At 36.1% G+C, this 19,300-nt stretch overlaps 2 protein-coding genes across 2 annotated transcripts in view; one reads left to right on the forward strand and one right to left on the reverse strand.

The window, feature by feature from the left end:
* The window catches only part of LOC100376603 (amine oxidase [flavin-containing]), a 33,224-nt gene extending 18,304 nt beyond the window's left edge, over positions 1 to 14,920 (forward strand). Inside the window, exons 5-14 of the mRNA XM_006825160.3 lie at positions 2,933 to 3,024; positions 3,245 to 3,386; positions 3,604 to 3,756; positions 4,052 to 4,211; positions 5,763 to 5,859; positions 6,201 to 6,254; positions 8,135 to 8,290; positions 8,830 to 8,941; positions 9,475 to 9,537; positions 9,962 to 14,920. Of these exons, the coding sequence (XP_006825223.1) occupies positions 2,933 to 3,024; positions 3,245 to 3,386; positions 3,604 to 3,756; positions 4,052 to 4,211; positions 5,763 to 5,859; positions 6,201 to 6,254; positions 8,135 to 8,290; positions 8,830 to 8,941; positions 9,475 to 9,537; positions 9,962 to 10,126 (1,194 nt within the window). The 3' untranslated portion in view covers positions 10,127 to 14,920. The remainder of the gene's footprint in view (positions 1 to 2,932; positions 3,025 to 3,244; positions 3,387 to 3,603; positions 3,757 to 4,051; positions 4,212 to 5,762; positions 5,860 to 6,200; positions 6,255 to 8,134; positions 8,291 to 8,829; positions 8,942 to 9,474; positions 9,538 to 9,961) is intronic.
* Positions 14,921 to 16,145: 1,225 nt separating this feature from the next.
* LOC100376905 (integrator complex subunit 6) overlaps positions 16,146 to 19,300 on the reverse strand; it is a 30,728-nt gene continuing 27,573 nt past the window's right edge. Inside the window, exons 16-17 of the mRNA XM_006825150.3 lie at positions 18,593 to 18,928; positions 16,146 to 18,428 (exon numbers count right to left, since the gene is read on the reverse strand). Of these exons, the coding sequence (XP_006825213.1) occupies positions 18,220 to 18,428; positions 18,593 to 18,928 (545 nt within the window). The 3' untranslated portion in view covers positions 16,146 to 18,219. The remainder of the gene's footprint in view (positions 18,429 to 18,592; positions 18,929 to 19,300) is intronic.

Below are 19,300 nucleotides of genomic sequence, written 5' to 3' on the forward strand. Positions count from 1 at the left end.
GACTTACTGGACTTGCCGTCCCAACCAGACGGCGCACTACCAACGAGCCCAGCAGGTATCACTTACATGCATAGAGGCTCTTAGTAGACCCGCACATACGAACGCCTTATCTGAGCGGGCTGCCAACGTCCTGGCCAGGGCGAACAGGGATTCCATCTACGCGGCCTACATTTCTAGGCTGCAAGCATACACTGATTGCTAGCGGAAGGGAGATTGATCCATACCATCCTTCTATTGGCCAGGTAGCAGGCTCCTTCGTCCACCTGTTTGACGAAGTGGGTTTGTCCTACGCAGCGAGCGTTGGCTACAGGTTGGTCTTGTCCCCCACCACTCAGAATGTACAGGAACAAGACTAGCCGATTGTCCTATTATTAGGAGACTATTTACTGCTTTCCAGACGCCAAGACTCCATACAAGGGAGCCGCCCAACTGGGACTCGTCGGCTGTGTGGTCTGCTCTAAGCAGACCGCCCCTTTGAGCCTCTCCAATCAGCACCACTAAAATTTTTGACGTGGAAAATAGTCTTCCTACTGGCCCTCGCCTCAGGTAGGCGCCGGTTAGAGCTAGGCGCGCACTGTCCTTTTCGGACGGTTGTGCCGCTTTTATGGACGATCAAGTTGTACTAAAGACACGAATCGGGTGTCTCGCCAAGAACCAAATCCCAGGACACGATCCTCAATCGTTCGTCATCCCCCGTCTGGCAAATATTGTCGGTCCGGAGGATCAGGAGGAATTGCTTCTCTGCCCGGTCTGAGCGCTGAGTTGCTACGAGAACCGTACCAGGTTTTCAAGACGGGGAACCAAACACATGTTTTTGTGTTACGGCCCTCGCAAACAGGATAAGCCGGATTCCCCGACTTCCGTCTCCAGGTGGATTACTGCGACTGTACTGGAGGTCTATAATACACTATCCTCCTCAACACAGACCTTGCAGAGACACCAAGTACAAGAACATGAGGTCCGTGCGATTGCTAACTCACTAGCGCTAGCGTCAGGTGCCCCCTCAAACACATTCTGAGGGCAGGCTGCTGGAGAACGCAGAATGTCTTCATCAACTACTACCTAAGAGACACCCAATCTATTGAGCCGGGTCTCTTCAGGTTAGGCCCCGTCGTAGCGGGTCAGGATTTGTTTGCTGACCCAGCCCGAACGACCGCAGGGGCCTCTGCGCATAGGCGATAAGTCAGTCTCGGCATTTTTGAGGGCAGATTGTCTGTTCCACTAGCACTTCCTGGAAGCTCCCAGGTTTCGCTTCTGTCGACCTACGCCCTCATGCGAACTGTTTTGGTCCTACTTCAAGCTTATCACCCCCGAATTCGGCTTGGGTCTAGCTTTCTCGGGCACACCAAACCCTGTCACCACAGCAGCATTGGCTTCTTGCTTCGGGGACAGCACAGGCAAGGTAAGACACCACCCTTCTTGGGTCTTAACTTAGGTTTTGGGGTTTGTTTTCATCCCGGACTGGGGAAAAGTCTTTCATCGTTCTCCTTTTTTTCTTTCTGTTTGCTCGGAAAAATCCGCCACCTATCGGTGTCTGACTCTGCCTACAGTTCAAAATAGTCATTTTGACTGACCGGAGTCTATGGTGGGTAATTGAACGTAGTGAATTTAGGCGAGGGTTCTCCGAACCCGCCTATTCACATAGTTCATACCCACCATAGACTCTGGGTCCCCCCCCAACCTCCCCACTCTTTCCGTCGCGTTGGTCTAAGTCCTCGAGGCGGAGAGAAAGGAACCAGAGTGATGGATCTGTGGCGCTACCAGGTGGCCTCGGTCACGTGGGTTCGTGACGTAAGGGGTAAAAGAATCTTGAGGTCATGGGGCTTCCCCTGACCTGGATTCTATCTCTCCATCACCGGCAGAATCGCTGATTAATGCCTACAGTTCAAAATAGTCATTTTGACTGACCGGAGTCTATGGTGGCTATGAACTATGTGAATAGGCGGGTTCGGAGAACCCTCGCCTAAATTCATATGCAGAATGTAAATGACCACACCTGTATTCATATGCAGATTGTAAATGGCCACACATGTATTCATATGCAGATTGTAAATGGCCACACATGTATTCATATGCAGATTGTAAATGGCCACACATGTATTCATATGCAGAATGTAAATGACCACACCTGTATTCATATGCAGATTGTAAATGGCCACACCTGTATTCATATGCAGATTGTAAATGACCATATCTGTATTCATATGCAGATTGTAAATGGCCATATCTGTATTCATTTGCAGATTGTAAATGGCCACACTTATATTCATATGCAGACTGTAAATGGCCATATCTGTATTCATTTGCAGATTGTAAATGGCCATATCTGTATTCATTTGCAGATTGTAAATGGCCACACCTGTATTCATATGCAGATTGTAAATGGCCACACCTGTATTCATATGCAGATTGTAAATGGCCACACCTGTATTCATATGCAGATTGTAAATGGCCACACCTGTATTCATATGCAGATTGTAAATGGACACACCTGTATTCATATGCAGATTGTAAATGGCCACACCTGTATTCATATGCAGATTGTAAATGGCCACACCTGTATTCATATGCAGATTGTAAATGGCCACACCTGTATTCATAATTATGCAGATTGTAAATGGCCACACCTGTATTCATATGCAGATTGTAAATGGACACACCTGTATTCATATGCAGATTGTAAATGGCCACACCTGTATTCATATGCAGATTGTAAATGGCCACACCTGTATTCATATGCAGATTGTAAATGGCCACACCTGTATTCATATGTAGATTGTAAATGGCCACACCTGTATTCATATGCAGATTGTACATGGCAGTTTAAATAATAAAATTTACATACAAATGCTGATTCTAAATACACAGTGCTTTAAGCTGATATGACAATGGTGCTCCAATCTTATTCTTTCATGTGACTTCATTTTTTCAGATTCCTAAAGATGCCCCATGGGATTGTAAGTATGCCAAGGAATGGGACAATAAAACGATGCAACAATGGATTGACGAGAATATCTGGACAAAGTAAGATGACTTATTTTAATTTGTTTAGTATTAGTCGTATTATAATTTATTTTCACGTGGAGTGAATCAGTGTGAATAATATGACACGTCAAATTTGTTCAGGATTGTACTTTAAGACAAATTCACTCGGGTATCTATTGAAAAATTTATGGAACACTGATTTAGTTATGTACAACCAGATTTCACAACTCTCTATAATTGACTTCTTTATCAATGCAAGAACTGTTCGTGAACTGGCTCGACAGCAAGTCAACATTAATGTGTGTGCTGAACCTGAGGAAGTGTCAATGCTGTGGTTTCTATGGTACGTAGTTCAGTGTGGTGGATTTCTGAGGATATCATCCAATACCAATGGTGGACAGGTAGGTTCATTCATGAATTCCTTATGCTAATTTTGTCAGCCTCTTTATCAAAACTAATTCTGACATTTCAGTTGAAGATTTAAAAAAAAAAGGTTTTTTGTTAGTACATGTATAAACTTCTAATTTTCTTTGTAATTGTGCAATATTGAGAGTATATTTCTTTTTTTTTGTACTGTAACACTGTGAACAGTTGAACTTTGTTGAACTTTTTTTCTAGGAACGTAAATTTCATGGAGGTACACAACAGATTAGTATCAAAATAAGTGAAAGAATTGGAAGTGAACGTGTCAAGTTGAATTCAGCAGTTGCTAGGATACAGCAGAATGAGATTGGTGTCATGGTAACAACTCTGGATGGAGATACGTATAAGGTGATTATACATGTCACTTCATAGTAGAGTTTCTTTTTCATTGTTGATATCTGAATTTGCATATCAATGGCTGACTGACAAACTATTGCAGCTTTTCTTAGACTTCAACAAATCTAATAGAGCTAGATTAATTATCAACATTTTGAATAAAAGGTGTTGTTAATTGATATGTCCTTGTCTAAGACAAATATACTGGCATATTTGATTGCTTTTTTGTAGATCGTAAATGCCCATATTTGGTCATTCAACAGTCTCCATGTTTCTTATCCTTTAAGTTTTTTTCGTTGTTTTTCAGGCAGATCATGTCATCATTTCTATACCTCCACCTTTGACAGCACATATAACTTACGATCCACCTCTACCGCCATTACGTCTGCAACATGCACAGCGTATACCGATGGGTTCTGCCATGAAATGCATTGCCTATTACAAGACACCATTCTGGACAAAAAAAAGTAATGCATGTTTAGTTTTTTCATTTGTATTTGTGGAGTGCAGGAGATTAGTGTACTGTGTGCGTTTCTACTCACTGAAAACACTATTATGATTGATCAGAATTGAAGATGTTATGATGCTAATTAAGAAACAATTATTTTAAAAATCAGTAGAAATGAACATTTCATTTTGTATAAACAAGAGTAATAATAGATTCTCACAAAATTTGTAGATTGGTGATCGCCATCAGATTATCAATCGGGCGATATGTTCTATAAAAACCAAATATGAGACAATGCCAGATCACATGACAAGACAGTACTAGGTCACATTTCCTGGTGACCCTGCTGGTAGTTTATTGACATGTGTTAAGATTCCTGAACGCACTGACATTTATCTCCTTTGTGTGTGAAATGAAATAAAAACTTTGTGTTTTGACCTTTCGATTCTCGTTGTTTCTGTTCAAATTGGCCAATTTTGGGTGAGTTACAGCATTTTTAATATCTCCTACTTTATCTACGATATTTATGAATATATGATTAGCAACTTTATAGTAGTATTTTTCATTATTTTAATATTTCCATGGCAGTAATGGCAGTGTTGACGTCAACAGTGATCCTTTCGCTTTGTAGTTTCTGTGGAAAATGCGTTTAAAAACTTGATATGCAACTAAGCGATTGAAATCAATGAATATTCAATAGGAAGCTGATATTTCGCTGAAGTATAAATTTTAGCTATCTCTATTCTTGTTTGGTTCATAATTACAGAAATATGGAGAATAAACACAGAAATAACTTGCATATGTTTTGTCGCATTTGTGGAGAGTACGAAGAAAAAAAGAAAATTTGGCACTAACATCAATTACAACGCCATCAGTCAAGTTCACATTGTCAGCAGTTCCTTTCAAGTCTAAGAAACTCTCATTATTAATCTTTTTTGGATTTCTCATAGAAATTATCACCCCGAATAGCTTTCCAGTCATAAGCGTCATCGTCCCAATCAACAAATTCACTCGAAAAAAATAATTTCCCTTGAATGAACTACGACCCATCTACTTTTTGTGTGCATCTCGTACTATCTCGAGTTATTTGATGAAATAAAAATGGATATCGCGTTATTACGTTATTACGTTATAGCCACGTTAGTTTGATCAGTTGTTATTGGATTAAACCCCAAAACAAATGTGGCACACGTCTGACCAAAAGAAAAGCTGCATTTCTACTGTGTTCTATAGGAGTCTGAGTTGATACTGCGACAATAGATGGCTTATTGCTATACATCATCATAGGTGAAGAAATTATGATAAATATGATAAATTGATATTATGAATGCAGAAGTATAATATTCATATGACTTTACAGGGAATAGTGAATCAAAACCTATTTAATTATTCCTCTTTTTTTTGAAACAATGAACCTTGCATGTATTTAAAAAAAAAAGAGGGTATGAACCTATTTGTAAAAGTATGTCAGTTTCATTAGTTTGACCTATGCTAGTACAATCTCACAATTAGCATATTAAACTACTTGCATGCCCTTATCTTACAAATTCTTGTGTATTGTTATTTATAGATTTGACTGGTTCAATTATTGCTGTGGATCAGAAGTGTCCATTTGTGCATGTTATAAACGATACAAAACCGGATGGCAGTTTTCCAGCCGTCGTGACGCAAGTATTATCTACTTTCTTACTTGTTGTGTATAAACATGCATGAATCTCATGTTGGAATTTGTCACTGATCTCAGTGGAAATATGCGTTGTTGTATGTGTTCAATGAAGCAAATCATTTATCTTGTAATAATATCGTAGACAAAGATGAATTTCTTAGAATGGAGCCGACTATTTCACCAGTTTTTAATAATATTCTTAACAAATATGCATATATTCATGTAATTTGCTTTTCGATCACAATTATTTCCATATTTCTCACTTCCTGACTATTGGTTCATCTCTCTGGTACCATATGTATGCGCCTAGTTTTCATAAATATTTGTTGTTTCTGTTCATAGGTTTGTGGTTGGAAATAAAGCAAGAGAGTTCATTGTGAAAACAACAGAAGAAAGGTATATATATATATTACTTTCTCACTTACTTATTGTTTTTGCTGATTCAGGCAGTGAGCCACATTTGTTGAAGTGACATGTAGACGAGGCCCTCTAGTGGTAGAAATTGAAAATTATATATTGCATGCAAGTCGAATAAAAATGTGTACCATAATTTGAAATGAGAGTTCCCTATTAACACAGTTAATATTCCTCAAAGTGGAAGAAATTAGAATTCCTGAAATTGGAATCTTGGTTTACAATGGATGTAGTTTTAATGTTTACACCTCAATATACCTAAACAACACATCAGTCAAGGTACCACTAAAACCTAGATATATGATAGAATTATTACTGAATCATAACGCATTCAAATACTACTCTAAATTTTCATATCCATGTGGTTGCAGATGGGCTCCCAGAGCTGGCCAGAAGTAGAAGACATTATCTTTCGCCTATTTAAATTGCAAATTATTGAAATACAAGATATATGGCTTTATTTTAGAAACGATATTTCCCTAATATTCACGGGAACAGAAACAGATCTTATACATCTTATAAATACAACAAACAAACTACCGGGTACATCATACCTAACAAACACATACTCCTTAGCTAACATACCTGGATCTCATAATATTTAAAAGAAACCATTTTAAAAAACTAAGATCTCGATATGAGATGACACAACACACTGAAACAAATGATACTTTTCAATTTGTATACTGAGGCTTTTTTTTCAAAGGGGGTTATCAAAGGTGAAACAATCAGATTTGCAAGAACATGTAATAACTAAAACTAATTTTGTTGAAAAGTGGAATTATGTCATAAATAAACTCATGGAACAAGGCTACAACTAAAATAAAACTTGTCAAACTCAGCTGAGCACACCAATTGAGCTGTGCCTTTAACTGAACTAAAATAAAACTTGTCAAACACAGCTGAGCACACCAATTGAGCTGTGCCTTTAACTGAACTAAAATAAAACTTGTCAAACTCAGCTGAGTACACCAATTGAGCTGTGCCTTTAACTGAACTAAAATAAAACTTGTCAAACTCAGCTGAGCACACCAATTAAGCTGTGCCTTTAACTGAACTAAAATAAAACTTGTCAAACTCAGCTGAGCACACCAATTAAGCTGTGCCTTTAACTGAACTAAAATAAAACTTGTCAAACTCAGCTGAGCACACCAATTGAGCTGTGCCTTTAACTGAACTAAAATAAAACTTGTCAAACACAGCTGAGCACACCAATTGAGCTGTGCCTTTAACTGAACTAAAATAAAACTTGTCAAACTCAGCTGAGCACACCAATTAAGCTGTGCCTTTAACTGAACTAAAATAAAACTTGTCAAACTCAGCTGAGCACACCAATTGAGCTGTGCCTTTAACTGAACTAAAATAAAACTTGTCAAACACAGCTGAGCACACCAATTAAGCTGTGCCTTTAACTGAACTAAAATAAAACTTGTCAAACTCAGCTGAGCACACCAATTGAGCTGTGCCTTTAACTGAACTAAAATAAAACTTGTCAAACACAGCTGAGCACACCAATTAAGCTGTGCCTTTAACTGAACTAAAATAAAACTTGTCAAACTCAGCTGAGCACACCAATTGAGCTGTGCCTTTAACTGAACTAAAATAAAACTTGTCAAACACAGCTGAGCACACCAATTGAGCTGTGCCTTTAACTGAACTAAAATAAAGCTGTTCTTACAACAATACTCAAACCTCGCGTCAGGGAAAGTAACATAAATCAAGCAAATACAAAAAACATTGGCAAATTATTAACATCGATAACATGCTTAAAAAATGTATTTTCGACTCCAGCAATTGTAGAGTACAAACGGAATGTGAAAATGAAAGCAAACTTGCAATGAATAATATCTTTGTTTTGTCAGAAAACGTTTGGTGTGTGAATATCTTGCCATCGCTTATGACAACGAGGAAGCACTTCACCCTGTCCACTATCTTGAAAAAAGTTGGATGACAGAGCCGTACTCTGGAGGATGTTATACTGCGATTATTCCACCGGGTCAGCTGACCAAATATGGAAAGTAAGTTTAACGTCATGGTAACCAGCATGTATTCGAATTTTAGCGTCATAGTAAACAACTTGTATTTATGTTTTTGGGGCTGATTATTTATAACTGTAGACAATGTGGTCAATACGACTGCTGTACTGCTATCTTGCATAGTGTTCTGGTAAAATATTAGACAATTTCCCGTTCACTGTGGGATCCTACGTTATGTGTGAAATTGAATGTAAAAACAGAACAAAGATCATAGCATCTTAGTTGCATTAAAACTGGGATTCAACGTTTTTGGTAGTATTTTCATGTTTAATCATGTAGTACCGAGGGTATACACATTTAATGAGCAATTTGAGGGGGGTAAGGGCATCACAATATCATGCCTCCCTCTAAAAGACAAATCATTGAATTTTTGTAGCATATGTTCAATTTTCACCTCTCATGCATAATGCAAGATCTCGTAGAATTACGGAAAATCACTTATTTGGTAGTAATTGCACAGTTGTCTTAGATCATTGTGTGGAATATATGACAATGAAATTCCATATTTTTCTCTTGTTCAGGATAATTCGTGAACCAGTTGGGCGTCTTTATTTTGCCGGTACAGAGACAGCAACTGAATGGTCTGGATACATGGATGGTGCGATCCAGGCTGGAGAAAGAGCCTCCAGACAGGTGAGACATTTCATTTGAAAACATGCAGAATATAAATGGTTACTTAGTGTTAAAACTCTACAATGGTGGCCATTTTTTTTTTTAGTTTACAGCAAGCACGTGCACAAGATATTTACATACGCCTAATTCTTGCACCTGGTAGGCAATTACTGTTCTGTGAATTAAATGCATTTATAACCAATGGGATGAAAGAACTCGGGGGGGGGGGGTGCTTAGAAAGGTTTGGTGAAATGAGCAAGATCATTAACATATTCAAAAATGCAAAACACACATAACACACGCTTTGCAAATATATTTGTAAAGAGTAGCAAATCAGGTCAAAACAAAGAATAACCACATGGTTCTTTCACATACTCGCTCATTTAAATTAGTTTTTTTAGAAGTATACATTTTTCATGTGATCATTTGGCAATCCACTTGCATATCCTCATCTTATAAATCCTTGGTTACAGCTTTAGTGAGCTCATCTATACTTCATGTGTTTATTGGTTTGTTACTTCAATCCTCACCATTTTGTTTCCTACCTTGCATAGGTACTACATACAATAGGCAAACTATCCGCCGATGAAATCTGGCAGAATGAACCACAGTCTCTGGTATATATATTTATATTTGTTTCATTATTAATTTAAAAATATGAATCTAACAAAATATATAATAAATGCACTATTCACATAATGCCATGTGTTTTGTACATTGTGAGTGTGCACATTTTTTGGATGACTCTTTTAATCATTAACGACAGTGTACAAGCGAAATGTTGATCATTACGAACTTGTTAGGTTAGTAGGGTATTTTAATAATATTCCATTAATTGTATATAAAAAGAAATTTTGCTTCTAGGACATGAGTTGTTTTGTCTGTTTCACATTTTTACCTATTTTTATAAGTATTTTAAAGGATGGGGTTACCACAGACGTTGAGTTCCATATACAATGTGTACAATATGTTTTAAATACTCAAAATTGAAATGTATGCTGTACGACTCTCTGTAATTTATACATGTCTACTTTTTCACAGGATGTTCCAGCGTATCCGTTCAAGAATACCTTCATTGAGAGAAACCTCCCTTCTGTTGGTGGATTTGTATCTTTCTTTGTATCATCCCTACTGGTTGGTGGCGCTGTTGCTGGCTATGTTATCTACAAGAATAAGTTAATTGATGTTTCCATCAACTGGAAATAAAACCCCAGAAAAACAGGATTTAATAAAAAAAAAAACGGATTGAAAAGTTTTGTTATGTGATGTGGTGTCAAGGGTTTTCGTTTTGATGGAATGTACTAGTACTGTGCATTTTAATAGGATTAGAAATAGCATATGTGTACATTTCATGCAGATGTGGCCAATCATAACATGTCTTTCAATTTTCATTCTGAAAAATGTTGCCAAACAGAATTTGAGATACTGTAAAATACTTTATTTTAGCTGGAAATAAATTTCCGCTGGAAAGGCTTTTTAGGTGTTTTGAATGGAATTCATTTTCACTGATTTTTGATGAGTTGAATGTGAAATATACGAAAAAATGTATATTCACTGGAACCTATTTATACTGAAACATCCCTTCAGCGAAAATAAAGTATTCTACAGTAATTATAATGTTTTTGAGTGCATCAAGGAATTGTTTGGTGTGAATTAAAAGACAATACAGATTTCACGTGACAACACTGTTACCAAAGAAACAAGTCACATTGATGTGATGTGAATACACAGTAACCATGGAAACTATAGTATAGAATAATTGACAATAACGTAATTGGTGCATTTAATCACTGCCATGGAAAACATTTTTCCAAAGATATACAATGTATGTTAACATTTTTTTAATCTTTTTTTGATTATGTAATTTTTGTTGTTCATATTAATGCATATTTAAAGGTTCAATGATTTGTGTTACGAGTTATTGAGATATAATAACGCTACAATTACTATGAAATATACTAGGGGTGATCAATAAGTTCTTGGCCTCACCATGAAACAAGGGGTGGAACTCCTATTCTGGGGTATAACTTTATACTATAACGTCTTAAGGTAGCGAGACTATTATTTGTGTTGAAAATAACGATTTTCACATTTATTTATTAATTGATGAAATGCACTATAAACTTTCATATGATAAAGTCAACATAACATAGAATGTCATGTAAGTTGGTTAAAATGTATATTTTCTGAAGGGAAGCAAGGCAGCCTCGGTAGTGTTTTCCAAAATCAACAATACAGGTTTAATCTGTGTGCCTATAAGTTTTAAAGATAAACTCAAGATAAAGCAATGTTAGGATGTGTTATCAGTAGCTATCTGACACACAATGAGTGTTTCCAAACATTCAAGTGGTTTGTCTCCGCCCCTGTTTGTTTCACAGATTAGTCATTTGCATATGAATGTGTCAGACACAAGGTCACACAGCCACTGAAAAAAATCATTGATTTTGGTGTTTTCATATGCCGAATTTATCCAATTATAGCTATCCCATTCCTTTATTTTTTTGGTTTCTAATAGCCTTACACATTTGGATGCCCCTACACATGGTAAAACAGACCTTGATGGGAAAACAAATTGATTGTGCCGATAAACAAGCTTGAAAATCTTTGCTGTTACTTCATGGACGTTTTCTAGGAGTTTATGTTTTTCAAAATACAAGGTCTTTAACAAAAAATAACGTATACTTATTGTCGTCGGATTAACACCAAATTTTCACAGCTTTAAGGTGACAATGAGAGGAACTTGAATGTGTCCAGACAAACTATTTCATCGATTAATTACCAACGAGTTGTGGTTTGAGTTGGGGGCAATGTGACTAAAACAGTAATTGAAATTCAGCACACTATTTTTTAAAATGCGTTGCTTGAATAAAACTGACCAGACACATTCAATTTACCAGACTATTGAACAACTAGGAAAAGTGAAAAAAATACTTCTTATCGCCAGTGTAAATGCGTAATTATTTTTTTTACAGAAAAAGTAATTTTTCACCTTTGATTGAGTAACGCGTCGTAGAATGCAGATACGGGCATGCAAAATACACTTGTGAAAAGCTTGAAGTCTGGCGATTCTAAAAATATATACTTTCCCGGGTCTATTTGTAGTCATTTAGTCACAATTAGAAGATGAAAACAAGTATGCAAATAATAGTCTCGCTACCTTAAGTCACTACCTATAGAAATGCAAATTTAGGTATTCATTAATTAGCATGTGGTGCCCATTTAAAATTAGCAGGTGAGACGAAAAACACAAAATTGACCAGACAGAAACTTGTGCTGTGGTCAATATCTCTATAAAAATGAATCCACAAAGACATGGTCATGACACTGTAAAGAACAAAAGATGACCAAATGCCATCCCGGACAATCAGGTTGAGGCCATCCATCATGGTAATGAATGAGAGATGTGTCACTATCTGACATATCGGGTATTCACTAGGCATCATTTATGGTGCAGTTCAAAATGTTTTGTCAAACATCTCGGGGGGGATGAGCAAGCTGTCTGCAAGGTGGGTGCCCCGAATGTTGGCTCCACATCAGAAGTTGAACAGGTTAGAAGTTTCAAGGACGCTTTTGGTTTCCAGTCAAATCCTGGCAACTTCCTCAAGAGATCTGTGACCTAAGATGAGACATGGGTTCACTAATTTGATCCAGAATCAAAAGAGCAGAGCAAACAATGGACACACAAGGGTTCACAGCCGCCAAAAAAGTTCAAGCGAGTAGCATCAGTCGGCAAGGTGATGGCCTCTGTGTTCGGGGACAGCTAATGAGTCATCATGATTGACTACTTACAAAAGGGTCAAACAACCAATGCAGAGTACTACGCTTCAGAACTGTGACAGTTTAGCAATCAAAGAGCAAAAGAGAGGAAAGCTTCGAACTGGTGTGTTGTTGCTCCAGGACAATGCACCTGTTCACACAGCACAAGTGGCAGTGGCAGCAGCAACCAAATGTGACTTTGAACTCTTACCTCACCCTTCCTACTCACCTGACCTGGCACCGTCAGACTTCTACCTGTTTTCTAAACTGAAGTCCATTTTGCGTGGTCACCGTTTTGAGACTGATGATGATGTCATTCAAACTGTTGATGCCTATCTAAAGGATGAGGATGAAACCTTCTTCCAGCAGGGAATAGGAAAACTGGAACATTGATGGACAAAGTGCATTGAACTTAGAGGGGACTTTGTTGAAAAATAACTTGTAAGAGAAATCTTCCTTCTGTAACATTTTATGAGGAAGGCCGAGAACTTATTGATCACCTCTCATATGCAGCCAAGAAAAAAAAAATAGCCCAGCCAACCCTATTTTTACTGATGACCCAAAACTTTGCCCTATTTGAGAAAACCTCATAAAACTTTAAATAAAATTCAAAATCATCTTTTTCAGATTTAAAATAAGCCTATGACTCACTGTATTGATGATTTTAACTTCCAGCTAAATAAAACTTTCTGTTCAACGATTTATTGTTCGCATTTATGGGCTGTATTTTCCAAAGCTAATCTGAATGCTGTGCGGGTTATAACAACGCTTTCTGCATTATATTTTATGTCAAACGTAACTTGAGTATTTCTGAAACTCGGATTTTAAATGGTGTTCCCACTTTTTCAAGTATTTTGCGCAAGTCCAGGGCTGGCTTTTACACAAGATTGACTTCTAGTGAGAATTGTTTAATTGTGGCAGCCATGTCTATCGACATGTTGAGGGACAGCAACTACTGAAAAAGTGTCTTTTCTGATATTTATAAGGCACCTTATTTCTAATTTCTGTTTTGCTGTTGTGTTTTTAGTAACTTTCAACTTTTTGTTATGAGCTGGTTCTCGAAATATAAACTATTATTATTATATTATTATTATTACACTGTATCTGAGATAATAGTTTTGTGCTAAGCAGAATTGTTCATGACCTTGTCTGCTTACCAGTAATTCAGTTTTGCATATTCATGTCACATATATTATGAATTATTTGATATTCAGTCTTGGCATTTTATAAAGATAATATAATTTTATGAAAATTGAAATAGTGTATTATTATATTTAGTGTGGATAGATTGTTTTAAAGTAGCACTTACCAAGCTGATTTACATGACTGTAAATTTAGAATTAGAAAATTTATCTTAATATCAGAGTAGAGGAGTATTTACATTACATACCGTATTTGCTCTATTAGAAACACATTTGCATATGTAAACGATCCAATGAAATAGTATAAATGGGTCAGAGTGAATTTATTGTACTTAAAATCCCATCAAGTATGAAGCTACTAAAGTAGTACTTGATTGGCTGCCCAATTCATAATACCTACGAATCAGAAAGCAGCTTATTTGTTAACATGTTTTTTTAACAAATCCAATTCTGCCTTGTATACATGTATATACTTCGACACAACTGACAAATTGGTGTTTTGGTTCATTTTCTATTGGAGATGGGCTTCTGATAGAGCAACTACAGTAATAGAAAATAAACACCAGCCCATGGACCACTGCGATTAAAATAAAATCTGGAACAGCTATACAATGCAACTGCCAAACAAGAATGGGCAATTAGAATTCTAAGTTACGAGTGTATACCCCTGGTAGTTTTGAGAAATATGTATATGTTTTGTTTTTCATACTTATTAAAATACCATCTTTGCTCTATTTAGTAGCACAACTTAATATTATTGTGCTTTTGTAAATGACAGTGGTGCATGTATGGTCAAAATTAACTTATTGAAAGTATTGTAGATGCATTTCTAATACATTAAATATGGTATATTTGTAGAATATATTGTGGTCACACTGGAGTGAATGTTCGCTATTTGTTATCGTACTACCTCAATAGGTCAGTTTGTATGGTTTGTTATTACGCCACGCCACATTAAACTGATTTGAGAAGAGAAGCTTACAAATATTGTCAAAAAGCATAGATGCCTGTTTTCCTTCAGTAAAGTGTCTGATGAACTGTGCATGCTAAATATGCGATGTGAGCAGCAGAAATATTAAAGAGGAACAGAACTTTAAAACTACCATGGTGTATTGTGTTTTTGTATCAGATAAAACCCAAGATATAAAATGATATTGACATATCATTGGAACCATTTTATGTTCAGATCAGTTCTTGAATGGCTATTATTTGATTTGAAACCTCCCCGCCCAAAACCATCTATAGATTTATGTTTGGGGGAAATTCTCATACTTTTGAAGACATTTAGCGAGTCATGTCAACAATTCTGCATAAAGTTTGTATTGGGAAAAGGGGAAACTTGACTTGTTTTCAAATGAATATGCTCTAATTCTAGAATGTTATTACAATGCGTGAGCTGACCTAAAAATGTTTACCGGTAGTCATTGTCATAAAATTGCATTGCACGATTTATCTATAAAAGATCAACATAATATTCATGACCTAATGATCAACTCGTGAATATTTATGACCCAATGATCAACTTGTGAATATTCATGACCCAATGATCAACTCATGAATATTCATGATCTAATGCAAAACTTTTAGCCAAAAAAGCCAATTGGCGACATCCTTTTCGAGATAGACTGACTCCCCATTGAGCTGTCGCATCGTCCATTGTACGAGCTCTGAATTCAAGGTACATTTATTTTGAGTTTTGGTTGGATTGTCATGATCGTGATAACAGATTCAGACCCCTATCGAACCCTCTATAGTGCCACTGCACATATTGGATGTCCATATTTGTAGGAAAGCTGGGGGAAAATCCTAGATTTTTTTAAAAGTTTGCTACTTTAGACTAACAATTTAGTTTCAGTGCTGGGAAACAAGAAAAATATCAGCCCACTTTTGCATGGTTACTCCAATGAAACAAATTTCAGTTCAATGTCTTGTTTCGATCTGTGCTCACTTTATAACGAGCTTCTAAACATAAACTTGTTGCTGAGAAAGACCAGTCATCCATCTGGATGATTTCTATGTAGCAGAAATGAGACTTATAAAACTAAACAGAGCGCCTTAACAGGCTGTTGTATGTATCACTTATATAAACTATCATAGGCATTGACAATACTGTAGAATACTTTATTTTTACTTTGAATTAATTTTTGCTATTTTCGCCGAGTCAGTGAAAATAAAATGCTAAAGTTCCTATATTTTACATTCAACTCACCAAAAATCAGTGAAAATAACCTCCATACAAAACAAAATACAAAATTCTATTCAGTGAAAATTAATTCCAGCTAAAATAAAGTTATTTACAGTATTGTAAACAATTACATGAAGACAAATTCTCACACTTAGTTCTCTTTATTACAAAAAGCGTGATAAATAAATACATTGCACTGTGGCATCTGTTCTTTATTTTTATTTCTTTACAAAATCAAAAAAAAATCGTATTTACACATGGACGTACCCTTTTGAAATGGGCACACTGTGGAGATTTTTAGAAAAAACCAACATCACATTCAAAAACTGACGATGTCACATGTATTTATTGTACAAGTTTCAAAAAAAAAAAAAAATCAAAGTAGACAAACAAAAAATTCACATTTTAGCAATATATATAAATATATACATTAGACACAAAGCCAGTGTTGGCAGTGTTTGACATCACACACAAGTGAAATAACTCCCCCTATTGATCCACGGTAATGCAACTGGACAAATGGCCTGAAAACAAACAGTTTATTTTTTCCACCTAGAGAGGGCAGTATTAGCAGTACCAGAGTCCCCATGTCATCAGAGATACACATTTAGAGCTTAATAGTTGGATTCATTCATGATAGTGGGACTAAAATTGTTTACGTCTTCAAGAAAATGTAATTAGAAATTCCATGTCATTAATCATTAAATTACTTCACATTTGCTGTAACCAACACGTTTCTGAATTTAATTTGTCCACTCGGGTTAAAGTGCACAGGTTGAAATCGTACACATAATACTGTCAAAGGGTTAATTATTCACTGGGTTTTAATTTTGCTTATTTCACTGACTGAAAAATGCGCTAAATTAAAACCCAGCGAATATGTAAAATTCAGCATAGGACACATTATCTAAATGATAAAACCGTGAATTTAAAACCCACTGAATATGCCTGAAATGCTAAATCAGCAAAATTTAAACCCAGTGAAAATTAGTCATTTTATAGTAGTAATTTAATTTAGCCCCAAACACTAATTAAAATCTATATAGCCTCATTTTGAATATTTTATGAAAATTAGCACAGCCTCAATGTGACATACAGCACCACCACCACCACCAATAACAAGAGGGTCACTTATAAAACTAAGCACCCATAATGTAAGGATTGATTTGGGATTTCGGAGTCATTCTCAAATTTCACGTACAGTGGCATGGAAAACGAAACTAGACAATGAGAGCAAAGTTGAGTGCAAATATGATATCTGGATACCCATCTATAACTGATAATGGCATAAATTACCATACACAGCAGGAATCATGGGTATGTATTATACTAAGTATTGAGGAGTTCAACTGATAAACTGCCACCATCCATCTAACCACATTCAGTTTGTCATAAGAACCCCTATCTTGAAGCATTGAAGGGGATGACCTTTCATCTTTCTTGTATTTTTAAACACTTGCAATTTTGTATTAACCATTATTTTGATAAATCCATGAATCATTATTAGTCTTTTTTTCACAATAATAATTGATCCAACTAGCTTGAAAAATTTGAAGGATGACAACTTTCAAATTTCAAACAAGTTCGATAATCTGCTGCATTTTATAAATTCATACATACATAAAATATATATCAGGGTGACTGTGAACTTGGTAATGAACATTGTAGCCTTTACTAACCAAGGTCAAAATTATTTATGAAAAGACGTTTTTTTTCTTTTCTTGGAATTGTGGGAAACAGCAGCCCCTCCCCCTACCTAAGTATTGCTTCTCTGGATTATTCAATCCCAAAATATGTATATTAGATCAAAACACAGGACTAGATTGTTCATGGAAGTAATTAACACAAGTCAGATTTCATCTGGAGTGATATTGCATATTCCACATAAAAATTTGACAAATCTGATGTGACCACTGGAGGGCGACGTTTTACCAATAAAATAGTTGCCAGCTGAAGATTAAAAAAAATGGCTAATTCCAAAAATTGGAATAATAATTTAGTCACTAGATAATAAAAATTAAGAATTATTAGGTTAACAAGATAATAAATTTTGTTATCATGATCATCCATTTGTCCTGAAAATGTGTATTCTCCCATCATGCATCACCATGGATTGGACCATTCCAATCATAGGGGTGTTTTCAACATCAAATCTACCACCTACAGATAAGTTGACTATATTTATCATCTACAGATCAGGTGAAGCGTCGCAAACACTACCTTTTACCATGGTGCGAAGAGACACTGTTTTGACGAGAGAATGTTCTGTTGGGTTTCAGTATGGACTGCTGAAACATTTTCAAATGTTGAATAAGTTCTTTCCGCTTAAACCTCCCGGCTTCCCGAATAATTTCGTTCACAAACAAAGTCCTGATATTGGAATCACCGTGTACTCCATTCAAGTGTTCGAAAATCCTTGAGTAATCTATGAAATAAAAAACAAGAAACAAATGAAAAGACGCATGATCATATGCAGTTGTAAGATAAAAACAGAAATTGAGATATTCCCAGCATGCATCAGCAAAGATGGAAGCCATTTTTCACAATCAGAATCAGTAATCGATGCATTGAAAACAAACATGTACTCACTTTTCCCGGGCCTTCTAATAATTTTAAATATTTCTTCTCGTAGCACCAAATTCCTTCGCATCATTGTTGTCGCATTCAATTCAGTTCGTATCGCAACATTTTTATTCGCTTCCATTTCAGGTTTAAGTTTCTTTGTAACATTCCCTGCGATTGGCTCAAAGTCATTGTCCATCCTGGGCCTTTTTGTAACATTCCTCACAATTGTGTCGTTTGTATTGTTGCCAATATGATTGACACTTTCTAGTTTTGGCTGATGTTGATTTGTCGTCAAGCTTAGAATTTCACGCACATTATCCACCTCATCCTGTACATGCCTGTTAAGTTCCTTCAGAGTATCTGTAGATGAGAAAGATGCATTTTAAAACTAAGGTCATGGGTATTAGAACAGCAGACTATTCTGATTTCCATCATTTATACATTATGGTTTTATTTTAAAACTCACAAATAAACACATGGTTACAGAACTACTTTTCGCATATGAAAAATGGCTTAATCTTTACGACCAGTTTCCTCTTTTCATTACAAATTCACAAAATAGATTAGTTTATAGTACACACTTTCCTTCAGAAGATTGGGACAAAAATAGCTAAATTTTATGAGTAAAAACTGAAAATTTACTCAAATTGTGTATGTTGGCTCCAAAATTAGGGTTCATTTCCAGAAATATTGAAGAATGTAAGAAAAACTGCAGAAAATTTGGGCGTGAAA

Source organism: Saccoglossus kowalevskii, chromosome 1, assembly GCF_978046115.1.
Source record: "Saccoglossus kowalevskii chromosome 1, keSacKowa6.1, whole genome shotgun sequence".
Classification (NCBI taxonomy): Eukaryota; Metazoa; Hemichordata; class Enteropneusta; family Harrimaniidae; genus Saccoglossus; species Saccoglossus kowalevskii.